Below are 27,504 nucleotides of genomic sequence, written 5' to 3'. Positions count from 1 at the left end.
ATATGCCCTCGGCATTGGGAGGGTGCTTTTCCAGGCTCCCCCCCCCTCTCATTCACTAAAGGGTTAATGTAGAATGGAAATTAACACACCACAATTTTAGAAAAAATCTTTAAATTGAAAAAAAAAAGTTCTTTGATAAAAAAAAAAAAATCCCAAACATGGATTCACCGACGTAATCCAAAGGTCAATCACACTGTCACCGACGCGTCAAAAAAAAAAACCTGCCGACCCATCTGCACCCAATGAACTGCTGCCGCAAACTGACCAGTTTGTACGTTTTTCCAGGGTGGCAGCATAATGTCTCCAGGATCTCAGGAGAGCTGTGCAGGACCTCATCAGCACTGAGTGGGGGACCTCAAGCAGCCACTTCCATTTAAACATTTAAAGGGCATCAGTGCATCCCTATCAGGCAGGTACAGGTTCTTTGTGGCCACAAATGAAAAGAGAGAGAAAGCCTTGGCTCTTCTGTAAATTGACTATCAGAGTCGGTGCCTACAGGGGACATAAACATGAACTTTGCTTTTGTAGGGATACTTTATTAAAAAAAAATAAAAAAAATTGCCCAGATAGTCAATTTAAAAGTTGTGGTCAGAAAACTATTTTCTGCATTAACGAATGGAAATCAGGTCACTGTTTCTGTTCTGTTTTACATGGATTGCCATCTAGTGATGATATGTGTGCAGTGCAAGTGTATCCGACTGAAACAGATCCAAGAACAATAATTATTCAATAAAGAAATCAGCAAACCATGAGAAGTATTGGCAGAAATGTCTGGGCAGGATCCAGATTTACAATAATGCTGTTTTATGTTCTTGCTTTGTCATTATCATGATTGCTGCAGAAAATACTAGAACAAAACAAATGTGAATCCTCAGTTCACTATTTATCAAACGGTATGTGGATCATGAACACAAAACAGAGCATTTCCTGAGTTCTAATTGTTGCTAATGGACTTCTGGACTAGATGAAAGTGTTTTCCATAGCAGAAAACAGGATATTTGGTGTTATTTCCTACACTGCGCCAGAAAAAAAGAGCTGGAATTCAGGGAGCTCTTTGGTTATAGTGGACTGTACCCCCATTTTTGTAAACCAGCCTCTAACCAAGAGTATCTTTTAAAATAGAATATTATGGGGAATGTAGTTTGTCTAAAAGCAATGCCAAAGTTTACATGTCCAACTCTCAGCAATTCTATGGGCCAGTTTTATGTGCACCATGTCTTATACTGGATACTTGAGGGTTTTTATTTACAGAAGTGTCTTGGCAAATGTTTTATGAGAGATGTCACCAGGTCTTTCTTCAACCCCCAGTTACACAGGCTTTGGGGCCCACATCCTAAATGTGATAGCAAATTTGTACACACCACTAGGACCAATTTAGACAGGAGCCAATCAACCTACTAGCATGTCTAGGGTGTCCCTTACCCCATGGATTAGAGACCACTAGAGGTCAGGTGGTCTGCATTTTACATCAGGGATGGATTCTTGACTTGCAGTGAAGACATGACAGATGGGTGCCAGTCACTTTTGATCAGTTAATTGAGTTTATGCAGGCCAATAAACTACAGGGAGAGAATGTTAGGGCAAAGGACACCAGCAAGAACAATACGCATTCTACGAAAAACCCACTTACAGCTGATACAGTAAATGGATCATTAAGCCAGACTGGCACTCTTGACTGTAAAGCACTTAACTCACTAGATAAGCCACCAGACCTCCTGCGCGGTCCAAGCTTGTGCTCAGCTTCTCCGGACACTTCTCTTGCAGCAGATATTTACCCCCAGTGTTCCTATCCAGATTCCTCCCAGGCAACACTTCTGGGCAGGCAGTGCAAGCCTTAGGCCCCAGCTTTCTTTCACAAAGGTTTTATTTGGGTTTTATAATTTTTGTTTTCACATAAAGGTTACAATCAATAAGAGAACAGAAATAGGGCATGCAAGCCCCGCAACAAGGAACACAAATTGAAAGTATGCAGTCATAACATTGTGCAGCGCCCTGCAAACTGTAAAACTAATCAACGAAACAAGTGTCAAAGATCATTATAGGCGTATAAAGAGAGGCCCCAGATTTGAGCCTACCTTTCACAGGCACATGTGTCCTCTCCAGCCAGTAGACCTGGGAGGTCAGAACCAGAGGCACACATCTGGCAGAACCAGGGAGGCAAGAGAGCTTCCAGAACGTCACCCGGACATTTATACCCTTCCCCAGCATGCACCACTGTCAATAAGCCTCCTAGTGGTTGGCCAGGAAAATATTTAAAAATTCAGACCTCAGGCCATTGGACCCTCCGACACTATTACCATGGACACTCCCCAGCAACAGGCAGAAGTAAGCAATAACCTGAAGTGTGGGGAAGTCTGCAGAAAGCAGAACTGTCAACTTCAGGCCGAGGCTGACTACACCCCAGCAGTACTAAATTTAGAATAGGGACACCACTGCTTATGGCAGTGTCCCTACAGATGCAAACTCCATGCAGATAGTATCCAGGCTTAGATTAGAAACAAGAACCCCAATGCTGCAAGGCAGCAGTGCTAGCCACCGTGCCGGCCCATATTACAATACAATTTGTTTGAGTGGAAAGGTCTCTATTGTATCCGTCAGACTTGTATTGTTGTCTCCATCAGGATATTTCCCCTTATATCCTCTCCCAGTGAAGTGACAGGAGTTAAGAAAATCTCCAACAAAAAAACCAACAAAAGTCCTCCACTCTACCATCAAAGGTGCCTTTACTTCTTCCTCCTTCTTCACCGGAAAATTTCTCCTTACTTCCTTTCCCAGTGACACAAAAGTAAGTGGAAAACTTTTCAAACAGCAATAAAAACCTAGCAAAGGTCTAGCTGGAATTCTATGTTAAAGCTGCACTCCGGGTGTGTATTGAAAAAAAAAACATGTTTATTGCCAGGTATTGCCCTCTTTTTGTGCATCTCAGATAGGTGAAAAATAACAAAATGAGTTTTCTCATGATGTGTCATGTACAGAAATATATGTGAAGTATTCCTCCAAACCATATATGATCCAAAGGCATGGGGCCTGTATCAAAGGAAGGGACTGTTCATACTGCGCCTCCCATGAAAACCACAGAAATGTCTATCAATAAAAATGACACAAAAATCATTTCTGGAACACACAAACCCAACAAACCATAAAACAACATTTTAATAAAATAAAAATGACAAATAGGTGTAAATTTTAAAATGTGCGTATACCAATGCATCTTACTAAGAGGACTGAGCACTTCCTGTTGTGCCCTGCACATCATCTGGACTGAGTGAATGGTAGGCACAACTTCAGCCAGCCGTATACCTATGCATCCTAGGAGGACTGAACACTTCCTGTAATGCCCTGCACATCATCATTTGGACTGAGAGAATGATAGGCACAACTTAAGCCAGCCAGGCTCTAGTACATTGCACAGTCATATCCATCTAACACTGTGAGCTTCCTGACAGGAGAGAGCAAACTGGTGACCTTTTCAGTGTTCTGCTGCTTCTTTACTGTCTAATAAGTTGGGGCAGGTCTTTAGATGTGGACTTAGTTTAGTCTGCAGGGAGGGCTCATGTAGGACCTTGCTGTGCTGTTTGGCAGGGGTACCCAAATTACAAGACCTGCAGATTTACATATTTTTGTCAGATTAGAGAGAGAGAGAGAGAGGTCACTCATTAACATGCGTTGCAATAAGGCAGCACATTCACCATCATGTAATCAAATATTGCTCCTGCATCCAGTTTGGCTAGCACAACACATGGCGATGGTATGGCAGTTTTCATTCATTGTGGTGCACTGGGAATTGCTGAGAGTCATTGATAACACTGCTTAGAAGGTGGCTGTATTTGTGGACCAAACACCCATGCCATCGTCTAAATCCTGCAAGAATACTCTCCAGCAGCACATAGTAGCAGAGTATATTCCTGTGTGACTTTGAGTTCACAGATTCCCCAGGAGGCAGCAGTGAGACATCACCAGCACCTTCAGGAAGACATGATCCAAGGTATTGTGCCCTTTTTTATGTTATTGGGTCCACTCACACAAGATGCATTGAGGCTGTGCTGGACACTTTTTTGCAGCACAGCCCCAATGCTAGACAATGCAAGTTGCCTTGTTTCGAATAGGCTCACACCAAAGCAACATGGTGACGTGGGCTGAAACAAAGTGCTGCATGCACCATGCTCTGCCCATAGAACCTAATGAAATGTAATTCCTGACATTTCAATAAAGTTCTAACAAAAAAAAAGAGGAAACAGTCTCATTAGCACTCTTTCTGGCAACACACACTAGCGGCCATGCATTGTATCGCAGCTGCTGGTGTGAATTGGCCCTTAAAGGAGAACTATGGGGGTTAAGCCTTTTCCCCATAGTTCTCCTTAGGGTAACGGGAGGACACAAACTAGCGTCCTCCCGTCACCCTAGGCTCAGTATACCGTGAGCTGTAGCTCGCGGTATACTGAGACGCCGCAGTATACCGCGAGCAGCTGCTCGTGGTGTACTGAGACTCCGCAGCTGAAGCGGATCCCGACAATTGTGCCGGGATCCGCCCAGCTGCGTGGCTGACAGCTGGCTCTGCCTATCTAAAGGCATAGCCAGCTGTACCCGCCCCCTCCCCCGACCGTTCCACCAGTCAGAGAGCTGTGACAGGATCGAGAGGTGAGCGATCGCCGGTATGTGTTCGCTCACCTCCCGATCTACTGAGCCGACCTGTGACAGTCTCATTGTCACAGGTCGGCTAGAACTATGAGGTGAGTGAAAATCACTCACCTCATAGTTCTCCTTTAAGTTTTGTATTATCAAGCATGGTCCACTTTAACATATGAGATGTACATCATTTAGTAGCAACGAGAATGTCTACATTTATACAGCCGGGAGAATTGTTCCTGAGCACGCTCCAAATCCAACTCGATACCCATCTCCTTGGCAGTGACCTGTAGAAAGAAAACAAGCTTTACTATTAAAGAAACAGCTTGATGAATGGAGGAAGGTCTCATTCATCTCTGTGGTAAAGAGAAGTTATTATTCATAAACAAAGCACTGGCTCTTGGTGCTGATCCTTCCTCTCTCAGTCTGAGCATGTATGTGTGAAGCATTTTACCTATTAGGCCCTTTTCACACGGACAGGCCGTTCAGATCCGCCTGTCAGTTTTTCAGGCAGGCCTGATTGGAAGCCCAGTGTAACTCTATGGCCGTGCATCCCTTTACATCTTATTATCCCTCCGACTCCATCTAGGTTTGGGGAAAAGAAATTGAGCAGAATTCCGTTTTGGTGGACCTGATCGCGACAGATTGGAACTAATCAGATGTAAAGGGACACATGTCCACTTACATCTAACTCCCCATAGACCTAACATGGGTCCTCAAGTGCGAAAAACCGAATGGACACAGATGACATCCATTTCATACTGCTCTGATCAACAGGGGATCTGCGCATGGATCCCCTGCTGAATAGAATGGATGCCAGCCATGTGAAATGGACCTAATTAGTAGTTTTAAAAATCTGCCAAGGGGTGAGCTTTAAGCTCTTTAGAGTGTGTACATGGTATACACTGTGCAGAATTTGTATTAAATCACTCCAAAATCATATGAAATAGGAGTCTCCTGATAACTCTGTATCTGTAATACGAGTTTGGGGGGAGTAGGTGATTGCTTGCTTAATCTCTGTTAGTTGTAATATAATCCAGGTATTGTTCTAATTTGCTCAGCATTGTTGTAGTGTCCATTTCTATTTTGCTGCTCGAGAATCATAGAGCTCTAGGCGAAACCAGAACTACCCATAAAAGAGTGAACCTCTACAGTACCTGTTATAATAACAGTGTCTCCATCCCTCAAGAACGTCCGAGTATGACCATTTCCAAGATCAATTGCCTTAGAGCCTCTCCATGACAGTTCCAGCATTGAGCCAAAGCTTGATGGGTCCTATCAGACAAATAATGGTGTCAGATGAGAGGAGCATAGCCAGATATTCCATTAGTCAATTAAGTTATTTGTCTCTTTCAAGTAAAAAAATGTAATCCGCAACCAATAAATTGCATGACAAGCAACCGATAAAGCATGGGCATGGCAAGCCAACAGTTTTACTTTGCTTCTATGGCAGAGCACAATCATATATAACTCCTGCATAATAATAACACCTAATGATAGTACAAGTAGAACAGAAGACTGTATGTAACATGACTAAGGGGTTCATTTATGAAAGTTCTGCCTCCCCGCCCTCATTCCCAGTGGCTCTCCACCGCTGGCTCACACCGCTGTACCGCTGGTGTGTTGGCGCTTCCTACCCTCTTCCACAATAGCGGCTCATACAGCCACTGGGCTCCTAATTTTTCCCCCGGCAACAGCTTCCTCCTGCTACTCCTATTCCACCAGAGGGTGGAATCTATTCTGAAAGGACAGTAGGTCTCCTCCATCCAGGCCTACACCTCCTCCAACCCTCTGCCATAGCTGCAGCTCCTGATATAATAGGGTGGCTCTGATGTGAAGGGGGGTTTCTGATGTGAAGGGGGCTCCTAATGTAAAAGGGGCTCTGATGTAAAAGGAGAGGGCTCCTGATTTGAAGGGAGACACCTGATATGAAGGGGGACACCTGATTATGAAGAGGGACTCTGATGTGAAAGGGGGAGCACCATCTTTGTTTTGTTTTTTGCATGGGGTTACATAGTTAGTTAGGTTGAAAAAAGACATAAGTCCATCAAATTCAACCTATAGAGATAAGAGGAAGAAAAAAAAAAAGAAGAAAAACCTAAAACAGAACGCTATGCCCCCCAGTTACCCACTGTTGATCCAAAGGAAGGCAAAAAGAAACCCTATTAAGCATAGTTCAATTTGCTCCAACAGGAGGAAAAAATTCCTTCCTGGTCCCATAAGGCAATCGGATATTCCCTGGATCAACAATCTCTGGTGCCTAATATACCTGTTTTTCCAAGTGTTCCCTTAAAATACATACCAGATCCCTATCTGAGATAAGGATCTGGTATGGATCTTTGCATCAATGTTTTTACATTTTAGACTGGGGTGAATTGAGATTCTACATACTTTTAACCTGTTGCCGTCCGCCCGTTGCATAAAAACGGACGGACGGCGGACTCGTATTTGTGGGTTGCCGTTTTCAGACGGCATTTTTTTTCTGCTCACGCGCGCACGGGCAGAGAAAGCCCGTTCAATGCAAAGAACCGTTACCGGCTGTTTCACATACACACACGATCGGCGGCTCTATAGCCTACCGATCGCGTGTATGTGCTGGCTGCGTGACCCCCCTCGCCCCCCTTGAGTGCCGCCGCCCCCCCTCCTGACCCCTCACCTTCAATCCGGGGATCCGCTGCCCCATTTGCGTCACGGGACCGGCTCGGGAGGGCGTCAGGAGGTAAGATGGGAGGGAGGTCAGCATCTTCCTCCTTGCTGATATCCCTCTGTGCTGTGAATGCAGAAGTGATGTGTATTACATCACTTCCGCATTCACCTGTCAGTCATCTGGCTGCTATAGCCAGAGAGAAGAAGCTGGTGAAGCAGATCTCTGCTTCATCAGCTTCTTTTGGGGTCCCCAGGTGACATTAGGGGTCTTACAGATCCCTAATGTCTCCATAAAGAGGACCTGTCAGTGTGCCTTTGCTATTATATAGGGGGATTGTTATCCCCTTATGTAATAGCAATAACAATAAGTGTAAAAAAAACATAAAAAGAGTAAAAAAATAAATAAAAGTCACATAAAAAAAGTTTTAAAAAAACCCCCAAATTGTTAAGTCCCCCACCCCCACATTTACGCACATATAAATGTAAATACGCTTTCGCGGCGCTAGCATGCGAAAACGACAATTGCGCTACACATGTTACATATCGTTGCGAACGTCGGAAAAAAATGGTATAAAATATATTTCAGTACAGCGTTGCATGACGGAATAAACGTCAATCAAAGTACCGCAGCGCTGAACACTGAAAAATGGCCTGGATAGGAAGGGGGTTTAACACCGCGGACTTGAAGTGGTTAAAGGGTGCCATGACTGAAAAAAGGTTGAGAAACGCTGCACTAAAGTAATATGAATGATGCTCGGTTCTCTTTAATAACTGATGTCGTGATTATAAATTACTATATTTAGATAATATGGTTCAGGGTTACCGGTCCACTTATGGTTCCTGATGCCAAAAGATCTCCAGGACGAACATTGCAGCCAGTTACTGTGTGATGGGCCAGCTGCTGCTTCATAGTCCAATACATGTACTACAAGACAAGGAATGTATTGTTACAGATAGGATACAAGGAATGGAAACTCTACTGGAGACTTGTCCATAGGTGACTTACCTTAAAATTAGATCTGCAGATAGCCACCGGCTCTCTCATGCAATCTCCTGGTTGGAATGATGAAAGAAATGGTTATTATCATAACTTTTATGCTATTTCTATAGAGGGTTAGTAGATTAGCTGACTTTGTACAATATCTGAAAACTCAGGGAGGTAATTTTGCTCACCAGTGTTCACCCATAACAAAAATATCATACATGCATGTACTGTCCAAATACAAACCAAAACAACAAGGTAAAGAAGATATTACTTGTGATATGGTAAAGCTGAACTCTGGGCTGGAAGAAAATAATAACCCTTGCATTGCCCCCCATCATACTGCAAGGGTTAATTGCTTGTTAACTCTAGGGGCTGGAGGAATTGAGGCTTACAACCAAAGAGACACTAAACTCAGGAGTTAAATCTTAAAAATCCATTCAAGTACCTTGGCCTTGTTCACACCAAGCGCTTTCCAGGAGCAGAGCAGAGCAGTTACAGACCGGAGCAAAACTGCGTCCAATGTATTCCAATGGTATTTTTAGCTTCAGGTTACATTGCAGCGTTCCGTTCCAGAGCAGGTAAAAAAACTGCAGCAGGCCCTATTTTACCTGCTCTGGACCTGCTCTGGAACGCATGCAAACGCATCGAAAATGCATGCAAATGCTCTTGAACGCACTGAAAGCCCATTTTAAACTAAAAAAACGCATCAAAAACGCGGCAAAACCCACTGCACTGCGTATGCAGAAACTCATGCATTTGGTCTGCTCTGCTCTGCATTTGGTGTGAACAAGGCCTAACTATTAACAGAAATGTGTCTTATTTGTGTATCACTCGGCTGTAGATCCTCATATCATCTCTGAATTGGTGCCGACACTGTCCTTCCTTCTGGGGGGTGGCTACTTGTGTTCCCCATGGTCCCTGTGTGTGTGGTAAAGAAGCCACCGCTTCTTCTGTAAGGTGCAGTTATTTACTGGCCAAATCACCACTGTAAAGTAGCGACCGCTCCCAGCTCGCTCCCTCCCCTCTACGTGCTCAGCATTTTTATTTTAGCCCCTTAGTGACACAGCTTCAGAAAAAAAGTTTTTGTTCCTGGGGACCGGAGCAATTTTGCCATTTTTCTATGTGTTTGTTTAACCATAATTTCCATCTTCCTCATTCATTTGATGTTTAACCATAATTTCCATCTTCCTCGTTCATTTGATGTTTAACCATAATTTCCATCTTCCTCGTTCATTTGATGTTTAACCATAATTTCCATCTTCCGTTTTAATTTGATGTGACATGTACATATATAAATTCTTATGTTGTTATAAAAAAAATGCAAAAACAAAAACAAAACACATTTTTCACAGTTTTGGCAAAAATAATGTGTACATAATTAGTGTAGCTAACAGAAAGTAATTCCTAATAAAAATCTTTTATGATTATATTATATGTCTGGGATTTCAGTTTATCTTAAGAGTTATAGGTTACAAATTACAAGGAGTGAAATACAATTTTAGTGTGGAACAATTTTAGAATGTGGTATGTTTGCCTCCTAACTTTAGTAGCCTCCTCGGCACTATATTTTCTTATTAAACACATTTGTAAAGCTTTTCAAAAACCATTTCTTAAATCAATTTCCTTCTGGTCTCAGCATTTTACTGATTTAGTTGCCACAGGCTACAAGTTACATTTGTTTTCTGTACTATGCTATTAAATCTGCAAAGCATTTTCATGTGAACAGAAAATGCTGCAATATAGACGCAGACAACTCAGCGTGGTCCTTTAAATTCTTACTTTCAACCTCCACAATGATCAATAACACACAATCATTAGTCAATGTAATTTACCTTGAAGGCTGACAGACAAGTTAATATTGAATGTGTAATCACTCTTATCCTGGAGATACGGCAAAGGCACGGGATCCTGCATGGGACAGAAATCAATGAGAGGTGAGCAATGGATGGAGAACATTCCTTGCCTGACAAGATGTCTTCTCTCACAAAACAGAAGTTCCCTGCCATACTAGAAATCCCAATGATGTGTCATATAGTAAATAAAAGGACACTCTATGGTGGGCTCTGCAGGGTCACTCTCCGGTGGACTGTGTGGGATCTCAGGTGGGCTCTGCACGGGGCGTAACTAGAAATCACAGGGCCCCATACAACATTTTGCTATGGGGCTCTGTGATTTCTAGTTATGCCCCTGAGTAAGAAGCATTGGCTTGGCTGTCCTAGAGGTGTAAATGTAGTGCCCTATTAACTGCTACTAACCCTGTATTATTATTATTATTATTATTATAATACAGGATTTCTTTAGCACCAACAGTTTGTGCAGCGCTTTACAATATAAGGAAGACATTACAATCACAATACAATTCAAGAAAAGATGGTAAGGAGGGCCCTGCCCATGAGGGCTTACAATCTAAAAGGGAAGGTCAAGTGATACATGAGGAGGTAGCTGTGTGGGGATGAATTGTTTGAGAAAGTGATTGTTCAGTGGTTAGGTTGAGGTGGGATAGGCTTTCCTGAAGAGATGAGTCTTAAGGGATCGCCTAAAGGAAGTCAGAGTGGGACATAGACGGACAGGTTGGGGTAGAGAGTTCCATAGGATAGGAGAGACTCTAGTGAAGTCCTGGAGATGAGCATGGGAGGAGTTGATGAGGGAGCTGGAAAGCATGAGGTCTATTGAAGAGTGGAGGGGACGGGTAGGGTGATACTTTGAGACAAGGTTGGAGATATTGCCGGGGGCAGAGTTGTGGATGGCTTTGTAAGCGGTTGTTAACATTTTGAATTTTATTCTTTGGGCTATTGGAAGCCAGTGTAGGCATTGACAGAGGGGGTTGCAGACACTGAGCGGCTATTGTAGTCAAACATCTCCCCAGCTAAAACCTTATAAGATAGCTGGGGTTTGTAGTTCTACAAAAAAAGTTTAAAGAAGCTAGCGTTTAACCACTTCAGCTCCTGTTCCTGTATGCCCCTTATGTACCAGAGTAATGTTCATGTTTTCACTATGACCCTGTTCATTCAGAGATAGTTTTTGTACCTCTCTTAAATACATACAGTGGTTTTTGGGGGACCAACTAAGATTTTGTTTTGGTAATATTGTCTTGCAAAAACTATTTTATCTTCTATGTAATCTATAGACAAAAAGGCATAAACATAATAGAGGTTTTAGTTTAGTTAAAAAAGGCTTTTTCTAAAACTTTGTACATTTTCTTTTTATGTGATATTGAAAAAATTAACATACAAAACAAATGAAAACAATCAAAAAAAATTTATAAATATTAAAGTGCAAGTAAATCTCCTCTGGCTCTTTTCTGAGGAAGATTGTGAACAGGCATCTAAGTTTGTTTTATTGCAGAAGAAACAAAGCATACATCTTCTGCAATAAAGAGCCAGCCTGATCACAGATATATTATTTTTTTTTGGTTTACTACTGCTTTAATGGTAAAAAAAAATAGAAATTAAAACAAAAATCAGCAGACATATATAAGCGCGGAGGAGAAATTATTTAATTAGGGCTGATTAGGGTTAACTGTGGGTTGAAAAAGTGCTACAAACATCAGCTTTAAAGCAGAACTCCGGGCACAAATTTTATTAACGTTTGCAGTGGGGCTACCCACTCAGTGCAAGGGTTAACTGCTCATTTGTGTCATGTGACAGCACTCCCACCAGCCTATCTCCTACTACGCTGCGGCGATGATATATCCCTCTGCATCTTCACGTCTTATACACTGTGCATAGAACGTGATGACTCAGGGACCTTAGACCACTGCAGCAGAGGAGGAGAGAGACTCCAGGGACTAGTCCAAGAGCCAGTGGGCTCCAAGGATCAAGTGAGTATAACTTACCTCAGTGGTGTCACATGGGTGTCACCATTGCAGGGGTGACACCAAAATGACTGAGTCATTTTGGTGTCACCCTCCTCTAAAAATGTGGGCACTCGGTCATGGACTGAGAGCCCGACAGTATCAGGAGAGAGGAGGGGACCCGGCGGCATACCTCATCCAGCTGGGTGAAAGTCCCCTCCTCTCTCTGCCGACATCCATCACCAAGATGGCCGCCGGCAGGTAGGCATCAATCAGATGGTCGTACATGCGCGATGACATAATCGCGCATGCACGATGACGACACCGCGAGGTGGCGACACTGACGCCCCTGACGTACCTAGAAAAAAAGCAGTTAACCCTTGCGCTAGAGGGTAGCTCCACTGCAAGGGTTAATAAAATGTGTGCCCGGTGTTCTTCTTTAAACAGGAAGTTAGGGGAACCTCCCGGAGACACAAATAGTAACAAAATGTAAATAAAATCTCACTGGAACAGGAAGTTAGAAGAATGCCTCAAAAACGCAGAGAGTAATAAAACTGTGACAGTGATTCAAAATCTTTCCCACCATAATAAAGTGTTTTCATTGCTGTGTGTGTCCCTATTGTAGAGCTCTCCTGTCTATCTATACTGCATTTTAAAAGGGAAAATACTGGCTAAGGACAGAAACCATAGATTGTTTTATTAATGGAATAGCAGTTGGAAGGGCTTAACCATAAAGTCACATGGTGTGTTCCACATGGAAGTCCATTTCCCATCGGAGAAATAATATTGTATACTGTGTATTGTGTAATATTATGTGTCTTGTAGACTGTGTATAAAAAGCAGATAAAGCAAGCACACACTACGTATATTACATTTCATTTAAATCCCCATATGGGCATATCAAAAGACAATGAACAAAATCCTATTATTGTTAACATATATTTCATGCCCCTAGAGAACTCTGCTGCTTGTCTAGTTCTAGTCACCTGGATTGGATTGGGAAGCACAAACGGCATCAGGGCCTCCATTGGCACCACCCATGGAGATATTGTGGTGCCAAAGTTCTTACTCAAAAAAGGTCCAAGTGGAACATATTCCCATTTCTGGATGTCTCTAGCTAAGAGGAAAAATACAGTGTTACAGGCAGTTGAAAATGTGCATATTAAATACACGGTAGAAATGAACATTTCTTTAGATGACTTCTGTAGGAACATCATCTAATGTGCCCTTTCTGGTGTCCCACACCATTGTACACCACTGTCATGACCACCAGGCTCAACTGGTATTGGCAGCAGTAAACTATGCATACAACAGGGACACCCAGGAACAGTCCAAGCAGATTTGTTCTGCACTTTTAATTATCAAGACAGCAAACACACACAGTTTAAATCTAGGAAGTCTTTGTACATCAAGTTCATATGATCAACTATGGGTACAGTGTTCTGTATATGGAGGTTTTAATTTTTATTTATTTTTATATTGGTTGAACTTGATGTACTTGTGTCTTTTTTTCAACCTGACTATATTACCATGTAAATACAAACAAAAATCTGCTCATTAAGCTACTAATTAGTTGCCCCTAATTGGTTTGCTAAAGTAAACAGGCACCATTTTTGGTACCTTAGTACCTTCTTAGTGTTCTGTCAGCACTCAGCCTTTTCACCCAGTAGCAATGAGAGAGAGAGGGAAGACTGAGCATCAGTCAAAGGCCTGTGGATAGCTGAGACAAATAATGAGATCTGACTACCAGACTTCATCCCACCCAATGGCCACAAAGCTTCTGGGCTCCAGGACCCAGAGTGGAACTTATTGCTATTCAGAGACAGCAAATGAAATGTAAAAGCTGACATCACTGGTTGCCACGAGCTGGGCAGGATGCCAGGGGAGCAATTTGTTGTAGATACGCCTCTGGTCAGAAAGTTTTACTGGCAGATGTGATCTATGAGAAGTATTGTAGTACTGAGCAGATAAGACAATGCTAATGCTACAGGAGAGGAGATATTAAAGATCAGTGCTGTTTATCACAGCTAATACCGTCACTTGAAGAGTGAGTGTCCTTGAAAAGAGACCCTTGTGGTATATTCGAGAGAAAATCCTTTGTCATCTTTGATACAGGAAATAATACATGTTTAATAAATCTGTGCAATTAATAAAGCTCCTGACAGTCTTACCACTCCAATCGTTCATTAGTACCATGCCAAAAATATGCTCCTCAGCTTTCTGAATGGGAATTGGTTCTCCTAAATTGTTTCCTGGGCCTACGAAGAAAGCCTGGTAAAATAAAAAGACAGAGGATTTTGTTTTTTTTCATGTACAGAACTGAAATCTGTTTATCCCTAGCAAGGAACTTCTCATTTTTTACCTCCTTCTGTTATGTCAAGAAGTGTTAATATCCCTGTCCATATCACCTCTGTGAACTACAGAACAACCCTATGTTTTAAAGATGGAGAGGGGGTAATATGAAGTCCCAATACACTTCCTGTTCTAGGATGATAACACTACTCCTTCAAAGATACAGTACAGTGATTGAATGTTGTCACCCTAGAACAGGTAGTATGCTACTGGCAGTATCGCCAGGTGAAGAAGAAGGGAAAAGGGTCTGTAAATGACAAATGCAGCCACCACATCTATAAACTGATAAGCTCCTATATGTTATATTGTTGTTCATGGGTTTAGATACGCTTTAAGATTTTATTTAAGGCTTAGCCTAAGTTGTGCAATATTTTTATGAGTGGGGCTGTTTATATCCCTCTTCATGATTACTTCTGGGTGATTCAAATTCCCCCAAACTAATATTAGCCTTAAAGCATATTTCCACTTATGCAGCCAAATTTGGGATAACACCTATTATAAAGTTATTTTCCCATTTACGTTGCACAACTAAAAAAATAATTAAAAATTGCCTCTTCTATTTTTAAGTGCTTTTTACTTGCTTAAAAATCCTACCTAGCTTTGGTTTGTTTACCATGAATAACCCTGCCTGTACTGTGCTGGCAGATCTCATTATCAGTTGGAAACTAGATCTGAACACTGTCTGTCCTAACAAAGGGTTAAAGGATATGACTTAGGATCATTGTACGTAAATGAGAGGAAGCTCAGTCTGTCCCTTAATTTGTCCTTCTACTTTCAAACTGCTCAGAGTAGCCTGGAATCTGCACAAAGGCCTTCACCAAAGACACATCTAAAAGGAAAGAAATATTTAAAACAAATATTTTTCGGGTGTGAATGGGAAGTCATAACAGACAATAGAGGGGTTTCTCAAATTTCACTACAAAAGTGGAAATACACTTTAGGCAAATGATCAGAGGACCACAGACAGGTATAACTCCTAGTTTTGCAATTAAAGAATGTATCTCTTGCACATTTAAAGTTAAAGCGCATTTAATGTCTCCACAATTTGACAAAATGCCAACATTTCTCACCATTTCTAACTCGATATCCAGGAGTTTGCTGGCCTCATATATAGGAGGTTTGTCTGAAATAAGAATTGATTTTTTCTCAGTGAAGGAATACAGGAGCTGTCATTCATGCACAACATGGGTGAGCATAATAATGAACAATAGAGAACACAGAAAATATCTCAACAGAAATTAAACATAATTTACCATCATTTGGCCTAACTTGCCCCTTTGGTCTGCGGATCGGTGTCCCAGATATCACAACAGAAGATGCCCGTCCATGATAGCCAACTGGAAGGTGCAACCTGTGTAAAATAAATAGCTAAGAGCACATGCATAAATCATGTTACATACAAGAATAAGGCAGTAACTGTGGGGTACTGTATGTAGCAGAGGTGTGGGATAATTCAAATAATAAAGGGGTGTATGGAACCCCATGTACAGTAGTAAAGGAACGTGAGGCAGTGGGTATATTAAAGGAGTAAGCACTGTGTATTGATACGTAGATGTTAAGCACTGCATGTAATAGAGACTGCCTGTTATATAGAAGTATGAAGCACTGTGTGCAATATATGGCTTACAGAACTGCGTGTAAAAGAGGTATGAGGCACTGCATAAAATGGGCAAGCATTGTATGAGGCACTGCATGTAAAAGGTAAATAACATTGCATGTAGTGGAGATGTATGAGGCACAGATTATAATGGCACTGCATAAAATACAGGCACAAGCCACTTCTTGTTAGAGAGGCATGAGGCAATGCATGTAATGGAGAGGCATGAGACACTCTGTGCAATACACAGGCTAAAGTCACTTTGTGTAATGCATAAGTACATAAGGTAGTTTGTGTAACAGATGAGCTTGAGTTAATGCCTGTAATGTATGTAATTGGGGAATGTGGCACTACTGAATAGGCCCTAAGTGTAACAAAAAGTCTACAGGCACTGCATGTAATATCCAGGTATAAAGCACTGTGTGTAATACACAAGCATGAGGCTCTGCATAAAATTCACATGGCACCGTGTAATAGAGAAGCTTGATGGAGAGGTTGTAATTCATGTAACAGAGGCATGGAGCACTGAGTGTATTGAAGCATAAGGCTCTGAGTGCAATAGGGGGACTTGAATTACGATCAGGTCCCCGAAACGGAACAGTACTGAACTCTTAACAGGGGGACCTGATTGGTCTAAAAGGGGCCTTACACAGCTGTGAGAACCAACAAGCAACACATCGAAGTAAGGCACTTTGTGTAACAGAGAAGTGTGAGTCACTCCATATGACAAAGAGGTGCAGTTACTTATATTCAGGGGTGTCCCTATTCATTTCGCCACCTGAGGCCGTAGGGGGTTACAGGGGGTGTTGGTAGTGGCTCTGGCCAGCATCCTGCCCAGCTCACTGACATCACTGGTTGCCAGGAGCTGAGTGGGACACCAGTCAGAGAATCCCAGGCTGCCAAGAGCTGGGTGGGGAGATGTGTATGCCCTTACACTAGGCTCTAAGCAACCTGGGACACTCTGGCCAGAAAGAGAGTGGGTGGCCCCCCAAATTGACCCAAAGAGATCCAGCTTGGCTGTCTCATTATAGGGATGGCCTTGCTTATATGTGTCTGGAGGTACATGACATGAGTCGAACTGGGTGTGTGGGGGTCAGTTCCCAGAATGTGTATAACATGCATAATAGATTATTTCCCACCAAGTTTACAATATGCATAATAAATGAGGGCAGAGACAAGCCACAGTTCCCCTATTCTATACACAAAAAGCATCCTCTCTGAGCACCTAACTATAACAACATCCTCAAAGGGTAACCTACACTCACCAGTTTGGCATCAGAGCATTTTCCTTCCCTCTGAACATAATCCCTACATTAGTAGCATGGTCCTTTGAGGAATAGAAATCTGTGTAATCTCCTACAAAACAAAGTTGTGGTAATTCCGGGTGTTCAAACTGAATCAGAGTAGAACATTTTTCTAAAAGTTGAACACAAGTAAAGCCATTTTCTGTTTTAAATACAAGAGAGTATAACCATAACCTTGTTGGGTCCCAAGCCCTACTCCATAGAAGGCACGGTTTCCATACATTGCACTGATGATGATCATACAGCTGTACGCAGTTTGGAATAAATAACTGTATAATATTTGGCTATATATTTTCACTACACATCAACTGGATGTGCATCTGGCTGATGGGGTGTGCAGCAATGATTTCCATGGCTTTGCCAACTGTCCCGAAATGAGGAATAATCCTTTTATTTTTGGGATATGTGATGGAATAAATAATAGAGATACAGCCATTGCTCAGCAGACCGGTATATACACCCAAGTGCAGGTGCTGAAGGAACTGGTGGATAAAGCCAAAGCAGTCAAATGGAAGAATATGTTACAATTTGTCACTATGCCTGATGAAAGGACCCTTTGTTGTATAACATGCTGAACGATCGTCAATAAAGACGGTTCCTTTTTGCAGAGGATTAAAGAACTCCAGGCAAAAGTGTTCTTAACTCTTGCAGTGGGGCCACCCCTGCACTGCAAGGGTAAAGTGCTCGTTTTTGTCTTAGTGCTAAAAACAAAATAAAAGTTATACTCACCTGAACCGCAGAGCCGGCTCCCTGTTTCTCCAGTCACTGAATACCGTCTCCCCCTAAACTGCAGCCTAGGAATGTTCCTCAGCATCCTCATGTCCCTACACTGTGTATAGAACGTGATGATCAATTGGACCTTAGACCGCTGCAGCTGAGGGGGAGAGAGGCCCAGGGACTGGTCTAAGAGCAAAGCGGCTTGGAGGATCGGGTGAGTAAAACCTTTTTTTAACCTAGAAAAAACAAGCAGTTAACAAGCAGGGAGCCACACTGCAAGGGTTAATAAAAAATTACTGCCCAGACTTCTGCTTTAAGGTGCACTGGCAACATATTCTTTATGTTTATTTAGTTCATACCAAGTGTAACTTTGCAGAGAGATTGTATTACACCGCTTGGCCAAAAATAAAGGTCACCACTTGGGTTTCGGGCAGTGTTATGATCTGGGGTTGCTTCAGTTGGTCAGGTCTAGGTTCAGCAATGCTATGTCCCCAAAAATGAGGTCAGCTGCCTACCTGAATCAGGGATCCCAACCTAAAATAAGTCATTTCCGGGAGGCGCCCTTCTCATTTCAGGGAGGTGATGCTTCCTTTCCTATCTGCTGTTTTTTTAGTGTCCTGACAGTTGCTGCCATCAGGACAAAAAAAAACCGCATAGGAACTCATAGCTAGATTGCTACTGGCTATTTCAATTTGAAATTGCCAATAGCAATCTAGCTATGAGTTCCTATGCCATTTTTTTTTGACTGACGGCGACCAGAGCATAGAGCAGAGTAAAACCTTTCCGGTAGAAAATGTTTCTCTCTCGGGTGTCCAGGAGCCTTTATCTAGTAGCGGGAGACTCTCGGAGCATCTGGGAGAGTTGAGATGTCTGCTGAATATACTGAATGGCCAGGTTTTCCATCAATGGATTTTTTCTTCCCGATGGCACATTGGGCATATTCCAAGATGACAATGCCAGGATTCATCAGGCTCACATTGTCAAATTGTGAAAGAGGGGTTCAGGGAGCATGACACATCATTTCAACCATGGATTTGCCACCACGGAGTCCAGACCTTAACCCCATTGAGAATCTTTCTGGAGAAGATTCTGGACGGAAATAAATGTGACATTGTATAAGCTTATTGAAACAATTGCCACAATGAATGCAAGCCGTAATCAAAGCTAAAGGCGCTCCAATAAATATTAGAGTGTGTGACTTTTTTTTGGCCAGACAGTGTTTATTTCGAGTATAAAAGGCTGACAGCAGTTCAGAATAGGAACACATTTGCTATTTATACTCGGTATACATTGTAAGGACACTGACATTTTTTTTTTCAGAAACAGTGAATACTGGTAGCAGATAATGGCAATAGCCCATATTATTTCATTCATCTTGCCTCTAAAGTTATAATCTGTTCATCTCAAAATCCTTTACTACTTACTGGCCATACAATGTACTTTTCTTTCAGCCCCTCAGGCAGGACAGGACACATGCAAACATCATTTGACCACACTAATCTGATAAAGAGTTGATTTTATCTCCTTAGATGTCTATTTTTTGTATGTTTTGTATATATTCTTTGCAAATGAATAAAAAATAAAGTCAGCGTTACATACCAATATTTGCTGGAAGATGAAGTTTAGCCTTAGATTGTGGAACGAACGCTCTGAAATCAAATAACAACAATGAAATGGGGAATATAAGTATATTAATACAAAACAAAATGTAAACATTACACAGGCCCAAAGTACACAGAGTACAAATACAAGTCATGGTACACTTGTAGTGAACTAGAGACTTCACCTTGGTACACATTTCTACAGCAGCTTTGTTACACTATGGGGGGAAGTTATCATCAGGGGCGGAACTACCGCCAGTGCAGCCAGTGCAGCTGCACCGGGGCCTGAGTCTGGGGGGGGGGGGGGCCCCCAGCAGACCCAGGCAAGGTAGGACAAGAGATGGTGGGGGGGAGGCCGCCGTCCATCCAGCCGCACTTGCAAACGGCAGAACGGCAGTGGGATCGGAGTGAGGCAGGACAGCCTGCAAGCAAACGGTGAGGCAGCGCTGGGGCCTCGGTCGGGAGGACCCAAGCAGCAGCCATTACTATCCTGCATTTCTGTATAAAGTATTGCTGGAAGTTGTATGAATATATTTGCACCAGATTTATGATGCTAGTGAAATGTTGTTGATAAATGAGGTTTAACAGACTCCAGGAAAGAAGTAACTTGTAACTTCAGGCAAAAAGCTTAACTGTCGCTTCTTGAAGAAGTGGTCATAGGGACTTCTTAAGTTGTGATTGTTTTCTAAGAAGATGCTCCAGTTTCATACAGCCCAGAACAAGCTCAGATGAAAACACGTGCAAAAAAATGTGCAGTTGGAAAAGTAGTGTAAGCTCTGGTGAAAACAGGGGCACATGTTAAAAGACAGATTTGCACATAAAAAAATGATCTAAGAGGCTAAAACTGATGCAATTGCTTTGATTCCCCCAATGTACATACAATATAAAGAATCATATTGGTTTCTACCATGCTGCAACATAGCGACTTCCCTTCATCACCAAATAACTATGACGTACCTGTATACACATTGAGGTCTTTTCCAGCCAATTTAAATGTTTTTGTCACTTGGTTGGAAAAGAAGCCCGTGTACCTTTTTCGCTACAGGTATCAGGTTACAAGTGACAGAATGCTCAAATGTGATCAGTAGGCGTTGAAGACAATGGGATTCCTCTGAGCATTCTCGCACTTGTTTGAAGAGGGACTTATTTTCTGTGATCCTCGGCTTCATCTAGAGCTCTGTCGGAAGCAGGAGCCGAGGGCATGAAATTTCGTTCTGATAGGGCAGCAGCAAGATGCTACTCTTACCATTGCATCCTAATGACAAAATTACCCTTAGTATGTGCTACCACCCTTATATTTGTAGATCTATGTATGAAGTCATCTTCCTGATTTGCAATGTTTCACATTTGGTTCTAGAGCTGCAACAACTAATCAACTAAATTGATAATAATCGATGATGAGAATAGTTGGCAACTATTCTCATCATCGATTAGTTGGTGTGAGAGAGAGAGATTTTTTTTTCCATATTAATTTTTTATTGGTTTCGTCAGAAAAGACAACTCAGTACAACATAATACACGGTGCTTAGATCGAGGTCTTGACAATAGGGCAAATTACTACAGAGGTTACATAAAAGCAGTGTTTCCACAAGTGGATTTCTACAAGTTCCAAACATGGAGTTCTGTTGAAGCCGCAAACGGGAGAGGAAGTCAATCCATGAGGAAAAAATAGTGCTTACAGATTAAATGGTAGTGCAAAATACAGTCATATTATTCGGTAACCTGATGATACCCAACGTGGGTAAAAGACCTAGCAACCACTTTGCTCAGGTATTGGCACCGAGAGAGAGATTTTTTTATACAACCATTCGATTAGTTGAAAAAAATTATCGGGTAACTAATCGATTATGAAAATCATCGTTAGCTGCAGCCCTATTTGGTTCACACCTGTGCAGTGTGTTTCAGGTGCCTTTTACTTCCTTTTTACATGTGTTACCATTGAACTCTATATAACCTGTAGCACAGTGGTGTAGTGGTTAGCACTTCTACCTTGCAGCACTGGGGGCCCTGGTTCAAGTTCTGGTCAGGACACTGTTTGCATGTTCTCCCTGTGCTTGTGTGGAGTTTCCTTCAACACACTCCAAAGACATGCTGGAAGGCTAACTGGCTCCTATGTAAATCAGCCATGTGTGTGTAATGGGGACCTTAGACTGTAAGCTGCTTGAGGGCAGGGACTGATGTAAAGTGCTACGTAAATTGTTAGCGCTATATAAATATCTATAATAAGTAAATACATTTTGATCAAACTGCACAGGCGTGGGGCCTCATGTTTTTGCTGCAGCCCCAAACATACAACCAGTGAGAAATAAAAACTATTTTTCCACTTCTATTTTTTTGGCAAAATCGGAAGCGGGTCTATGAATCAGATTGAACTTATGCTGACATTGTTCTAGAATAAAGACAGTAGTCTAATCATAAGTCCGATCAGAGTTGTGATTCATATTGGATTTTACAGTGAAGAAAAAAGGCAAGGAGGAGGCTGTCAGGAAAGTAATTGAGGTGACTGACCCCAAGTAAACAAAGGTCCTCTGTGCCCGCTAGTACATTGTACAAACAGATGCAGCATACCGGGGCTCAGTTTAAACAGGACTTAGCCCTCTCACCTGGCACGCAGCTCCTTGTTGTCCCTGAGTGTGGGTTCAGATGCTGCCAGTAGCTTTTGAAGAACTTGACGGGCTTCCTTCCATGCTTTGTGCCCAAGAGCCATAAAATTATTTAGAGTTGGCTATAAAAAAGCAACATTTCTTTAAAATAGGACACACTACAAGTCTCATGAATATACATTGTGGGAATTCATCAAAACTGGAGCAGACAAAATCTGGAGCAGCTGTGCATGACAACCAATCAGCTTCAGTTTGTTCAGTTAAGATTTGAAAATGAAAGAGAAAAGCTGATTGGCTGGCATGCACAGCTGCTCCAGATTTTGTCTGCTCCAGTTTTGATAAATTCCCTTCATTATGTCTTGCTAGCATCCTCGAAAGAAGCAAGTTCACATGCAAGCATGATCATTATGACAAATCACTGGGCTCATAGCAAAGTTCTGATGTAGGACTTTCTCCTCTCTTTGCTATGGAATACCATTGGCTCAATTGGCACTTTGGTCCCTTCATAAAATATCTCTATTTCAACTCTTTTCCATTTGTGGTCAGTTAAGATATGCCCCTTTATTGGTTCACAGTTGGCATAGGAATTGAAACGCACACACCATTTAAAATAGACAAGACACCAATAGTTGACCCATTAGGGTCAAGGAACATTCAGGTAGAGTAGCCAGAGGCTAGTAGACGCTACTCTACTTGAATGTCTCCTGACCCTAATGGAATAAAGTTGTATCTGGACTATTTTAATTTGTGTGGTGCTTCAATTTCTACATCTACTGTATTCACTGTCAAGCCAAGGATACTGTGGAGATCCTTTGGATTGTGGAAGCTGCCCACCCGTCAGCCAGATCACCCATATTCACATCACCTAACTACTGTTGGATGAGAAACACCAAGAGAATAACTACATCAGTCCAGCACTTTCTTTCCACATTTTCAAATATCCTCATATTAGTTGTCAGTGGTGAAGCAATGTGTCACCATCAAAAACTGGCCACACACCAGCAAGACTGTGCCTAAATATGATCTGTAACTGTTCAAATCTGAGAAAAATCTACCTGGTGTGGTCAGTATTACCGCATGACATTTTCTCCATTGTTTCCTGGCTAATTAAGCCCCAACACTCATCATGGGTGGTCCCAGCTCAAAGACAACACAAGTTTTTATACTGTACCTCATTAAATACAGCCTGGTGTGCTGACATGAAAGGCCCATTGAAAAGATGTCTGATGACACTAAGATCTAGGACTTGGTCCCCAATGGCCACTCCTATCCGATGCCGCGGCTGTAGGAAAGTAAAAGTAAAATTTTATTAAATTTGTTATTCATTTTAAACTTTTTCCTTTCCTTCTAGTGAATACATGTAACCTTTTGTTTGATTATTCCACCTTCATAACCTTCAATTCACCTTCACAACTTTAATTTCACCTTCATAACCTTAAGTTCACCTTCACAACCTTAAGTTCACCTTCACAACCTTAAGTTCACCTTCACAACCTTCAATTCACCTCCATAACCCTCATTTCACTTTCATGACCTTCATTTCACAACCTTCATAAACTTCAATTTACCTTCATAACCCTCATTTCACCTTCATGACCTTCATTTCACCTTCAAACCCTTCTACTTTTGCCCCAGGTTTTACAAGTGCTATAGACTATTTTTCTTTCAATATGTTTTTTTTAAGGAACAAAGTCGTAACATTGTTGCACAGTGAGGCCCAATGACCAGGGCACTTAATAAACATGGTTGGGCAAGGGAAAACATGCTATGAACAATGAATAGCTATTGGGGTATAGTATCCAAATATTCAGGGATCTGAGGGAGCCGGTATGGGCGCACAACAAAAACTCATGAGCAGATGTAGCCCGGGGGAGTGCACACAAGAGGCAAGCCAAACGTACATCCACACCAAACAATCTGGATGAAGGACTACCTACTGCTGGCTATAGTATTTAGCTGTTGAATACCTGAGCGGTGCCTGCACCTGCTGGCTACAGACACTGTTCGGCTGATAATTTTCCACCTTGCTCCCTCCATAAAAGTCGATTCAAAAATATAAACTTTTGCCGAAACTGGTAGTGCCGGCAGGGCGACCCATGGATCACATTTCAGCTATTTCAGCAGGAATTGGTGAAAATTTGAGCTGTGGGTCACCAGCTTTAGTTATAAAGGGATGCACCGATATATCGGCCACCAAAACATATCGGCCCGAAAATGGCACTTTTGGCAAAATGGAGGAGAGCGCTGTGAACGGCCGGTGTCTCTGCCTCCCACACCGCTCAGCCTCCTGTCACAGATCAAGAGAGCAGCCGTGTGGGCGGACACAGCCAGTGCTGTCACAGGAGGCAGGCCTGCGGTGCAGGGGAGGAGTCAGCTGTCAGATCGAGCTATGCTCCCCGCACTGCTCACTCAGCCTCTTGTGACAGCTGTCAGGAAGGAGAGCGAATACAAACACTCAGTGATTGCTGAGTGTTTGTGCATAATTGAGGACAGAGTATGTTTACTGTGTCCCCATTTATGAATGAATGGAAAGTGATCTACATCACCTCCTGTTCATTCATGATTGTGGACATGGTAAACATACTATATCCACACGTTATGAATGAACAGGAACACTCACAGGGTTATGCACAAAAGGGTGAAGAGTTTGGAGAAGGCAGGAGAAGTGAACAATCTAGGACAACATAGCTGATTTGGAAAAATTATCCAATGCAGCTCACTTTCCAGTTCAGCTATGTTGTCCTAGATCGTTCCCCTCTCCTGCCTTCTCCAAACTCTTCACCCTTTTGTGAATAACCCTGTCACTATAGAGGCTTCCTGTTCATTTATAACAGGTGATGCAGAAAAATAGATCAGTTTAGAAAAGAAACATTTTCGGTTTTGGCCCGACATTTTGTTTTCATTTCGGTTTCGTTTTTAAAATGTTCATTTCGGTGCACCTCTAGTTATAATGCAATTATTTACACAGGTTATGTTTATAGATCTCTCTAATCTATCTATCTATCTATCTATCTATCTATCTATCTATCTATCTATCTATCTATCTATCTATCTATTTATCTATCTATCTAATCTATCTATCTATCCATCTATTGATTAAACCATCTATCTATCTATCTATCTATCTATCTATCTATCTATCTATCTATCTATCTATCTATCATCTATCTATCTATCTCTCTAATATCCTCAATTTATCATAAATGTAATTAGCATATTTAATTAAAATTGATGGACAAATGTATCTTTTTTTCAATTTAACTAGATAACTAATTTGCACTGGTGCTGACAACAAAACAGAAAAGTGTAATACAAGCACAGCTGTTAGAAATGGCATATGTTTTATCTTTCGAGTAAAATAAGGAATCTGTTTTTTGTGGGCAATTCTCCTTCCAGTGTTCATCAATCAACTCCGCTCTGTTTAGAATGTGTTTTCTATAACACAGCTGTCGTTACCATGCACATTATTCTGGTTAATCAGTTTTATCTTAATTTTCAATTGTTTATTAAGGTACTGAGAATTTTTAAATACAAAGGTCAACTGGTTGGTTCACACACTGTCAGCCATTGATTATGTGACAAATGTGCACTGTAAATGCAGCTGATTAGAAACCTTATTTTATTTTATTTTAATTAGTGGCACAATCTGCATCTATATGGTGTCCATGTGTCCAATATTGGATATGTGGCCAGCTTGTGTCAGTTTCCGTGAGATTACTGGTAGTGGAGCGCCCTCTAGTGCTGAAATATAAACACTGATTGTGTGCCGTTCATTTCTACTGTCACTATCCCAGCCCATCCATAACTATGATAACCGCAACACTTTCTGGGGTTCTATAGCATCAGTACAGAGACATCGGAAAGCTCATATTTAGAGACAGAAGTCAATATCGGTTAGGCATAACCTCATATTGATTGATTATATTTTTCTCTTGAAATGCCATAAGGGAACACCTTCTGTCAAAATGTAAAATGAAATTGGAAATGCATGCAGCAAACACAGCTTCTTCTTCACAGCTTCAGGATTTCATGCAGAATTTGCTGATATATGTCAATGCAGCCTACACCATTCTGTATGTAATCTGGTGATCGGGGAACACCTTTCACTTATCAGTCTGTAATGTGGGGGAGAACAGGCTCATTGTTGTCTATAAGACACAAAAAGCATGATGTATCAAACGTTAGAACTAAGAGGATTCTCACAGCTATCATCCTTTAACTTCCCTTGGAAAGATGAATCTGAATGGTGGTGCAGCACAGGCTTCAGGAAGCAGACTCATTGACTACACATGTGAGGAGCTCTCTGGAATCTGGTGTTGAGTACACATAGTTCAGATCAGGGTACACCGGTTGGACTTTCTGACTTTATCATAGATGTAGTTTTTCTGGATAGCGTTATGTTTCACTTGTTCTTTGAAATGTCTTATTAAATCAACTCTGTCAGCCACTTCCAAATCCAAGCTGAACATCCCCTACAATATAGTAGGGAATATCCCCTACAAAATGTATCAGTACTCGTACTTGGAAAAATGGTATCGTGCATCCCTTATATATAGTGGCGTAACAACCGGGGGGGCGGCCGGTGTGCTGGCCCCGGGCGAAAAGATGAAGGGGGCGCCGGCCGAAAGTGCCCTTTTCCTGCCGTTTTGTCCGTGCAGCCGTGATTTCTTTCATCCCCGCTGGGCGCTGCTCTTTGTCCCAGCAGGGAGGAGAGAAAGTGACAGCCAGCCGAGCGCTGCGGGAGGAGACCGCCGTGATCGGCCGGTGTCTCTCCTCCCACAGCGCTCAGGCGCCTATCACAGTGCGGCAGAGCGGTGTGGGGGTGGAGACAGCGCTGTCACAGGAGGCTGGGCTCTTCCCTCGCACCGCTCACTCAGCCTCCTGTGACAGTGTGTGTCAGAGAGGAGAGCAGGCTACATACACTTAGGGATCAGTGATCGCTGAGTGTTTGTAGATAATTGAGGATATGGTATGGTTACTATATCCTCAATTATGAATGAATGGGAGTGATCTGTATCCCCACCTGTTCATTCATAATTGTAGTTATAGTAAACATACTATATTATCAATGAACAGAAACACTCAGTATAAAGGATTCCTGTTCATTGATAACAGGGGACACAGAAAAAGAGATTGAGGACTCTGTGTTCTCAATCTCTTTTTCTATTTTAAAAGGGAAATATCAGGGGTCTGTTTAGACCCCTAATATTTCCCCAAAGCCCCTAAAAGTAAAGTAAAAAATAAAAATATTTAATAAAAAAATTAATTGATAAATATTTA

At 42.0% G+C, this 27,504-nt stretch overlaps 1 protein-coding gene across 1 annotated transcript in view; it reads right to left on the bottom strand.

Moving 5' to 3' along the window:
* Positions 1-4,820: 4,820 nt before the first annotated feature.
* The window catches only part of FAH (fumarylacetoacetate hydrolase), a 30,984-nt gene continuing 8,300 nt past the window's right edge, over positions 4,821-27,504 (bottom strand). The window contains exons 2-14 of the mRNA XM_018561363.1: positions 23,396-23,506; positions 22,225-22,346; positions 19,620-19,669; positions 17,265-17,355; positions 15,656-15,753; positions 15,473-15,525; positions 14,222-14,321; positions 13,037-13,167; positions 10,090-10,165; positions 8,279-8,325; positions 8,096-8,197; positions 5,784-5,901; positions 4,821-4,913 (exon numbers count right to left, since the gene is read on the bottom strand). Coding sequence (XP_018416865.1) covers positions 4,843-4,913; positions 5,784-5,901; positions 8,096-8,197; positions 8,279-8,325; positions 10,090-10,165; positions 13,037-13,167; positions 14,222-14,321; positions 15,473-15,525; positions 15,656-15,753; positions 17,265-17,355; positions 19,620-19,669; positions 22,225-22,346; positions 23,396-23,506 — 1,170 coding nt within the window. The 3' untranslated portion in view covers positions 4,821-4,842. The remainder of the gene's footprint in view (positions 4,914-5,783; positions 5,902-8,095; positions 8,198-8,278; positions 8,326-10,089; positions 10,166-13,036; positions 13,168-14,221; positions 14,322-15,472; positions 15,526-15,655; positions 15,754-17,264; positions 17,356-19,619; positions 19,670-22,224; positions 22,347-23,395; positions 23,507-27,504) is intronic.

This window comes from Nanorana parkeri, unplaced genomic scaffold (genome assembly GCF_000935625.1).
Source record: "Nanorana parkeri isolate BGI_ZX_2015 unplaced genomic scaffold, ASM93562v1 scaffold519, whole genome shotgun sequence".
Taxonomy (NCBI): domain Eukaryota; kingdom Metazoa; phylum Chordata; class Amphibia; order Anura; family Dicroglossidae; genus Nanorana; species Nanorana parkeri.
This window is presented reverse-complemented; position numbering and strand designations above follow the sequence as displayed.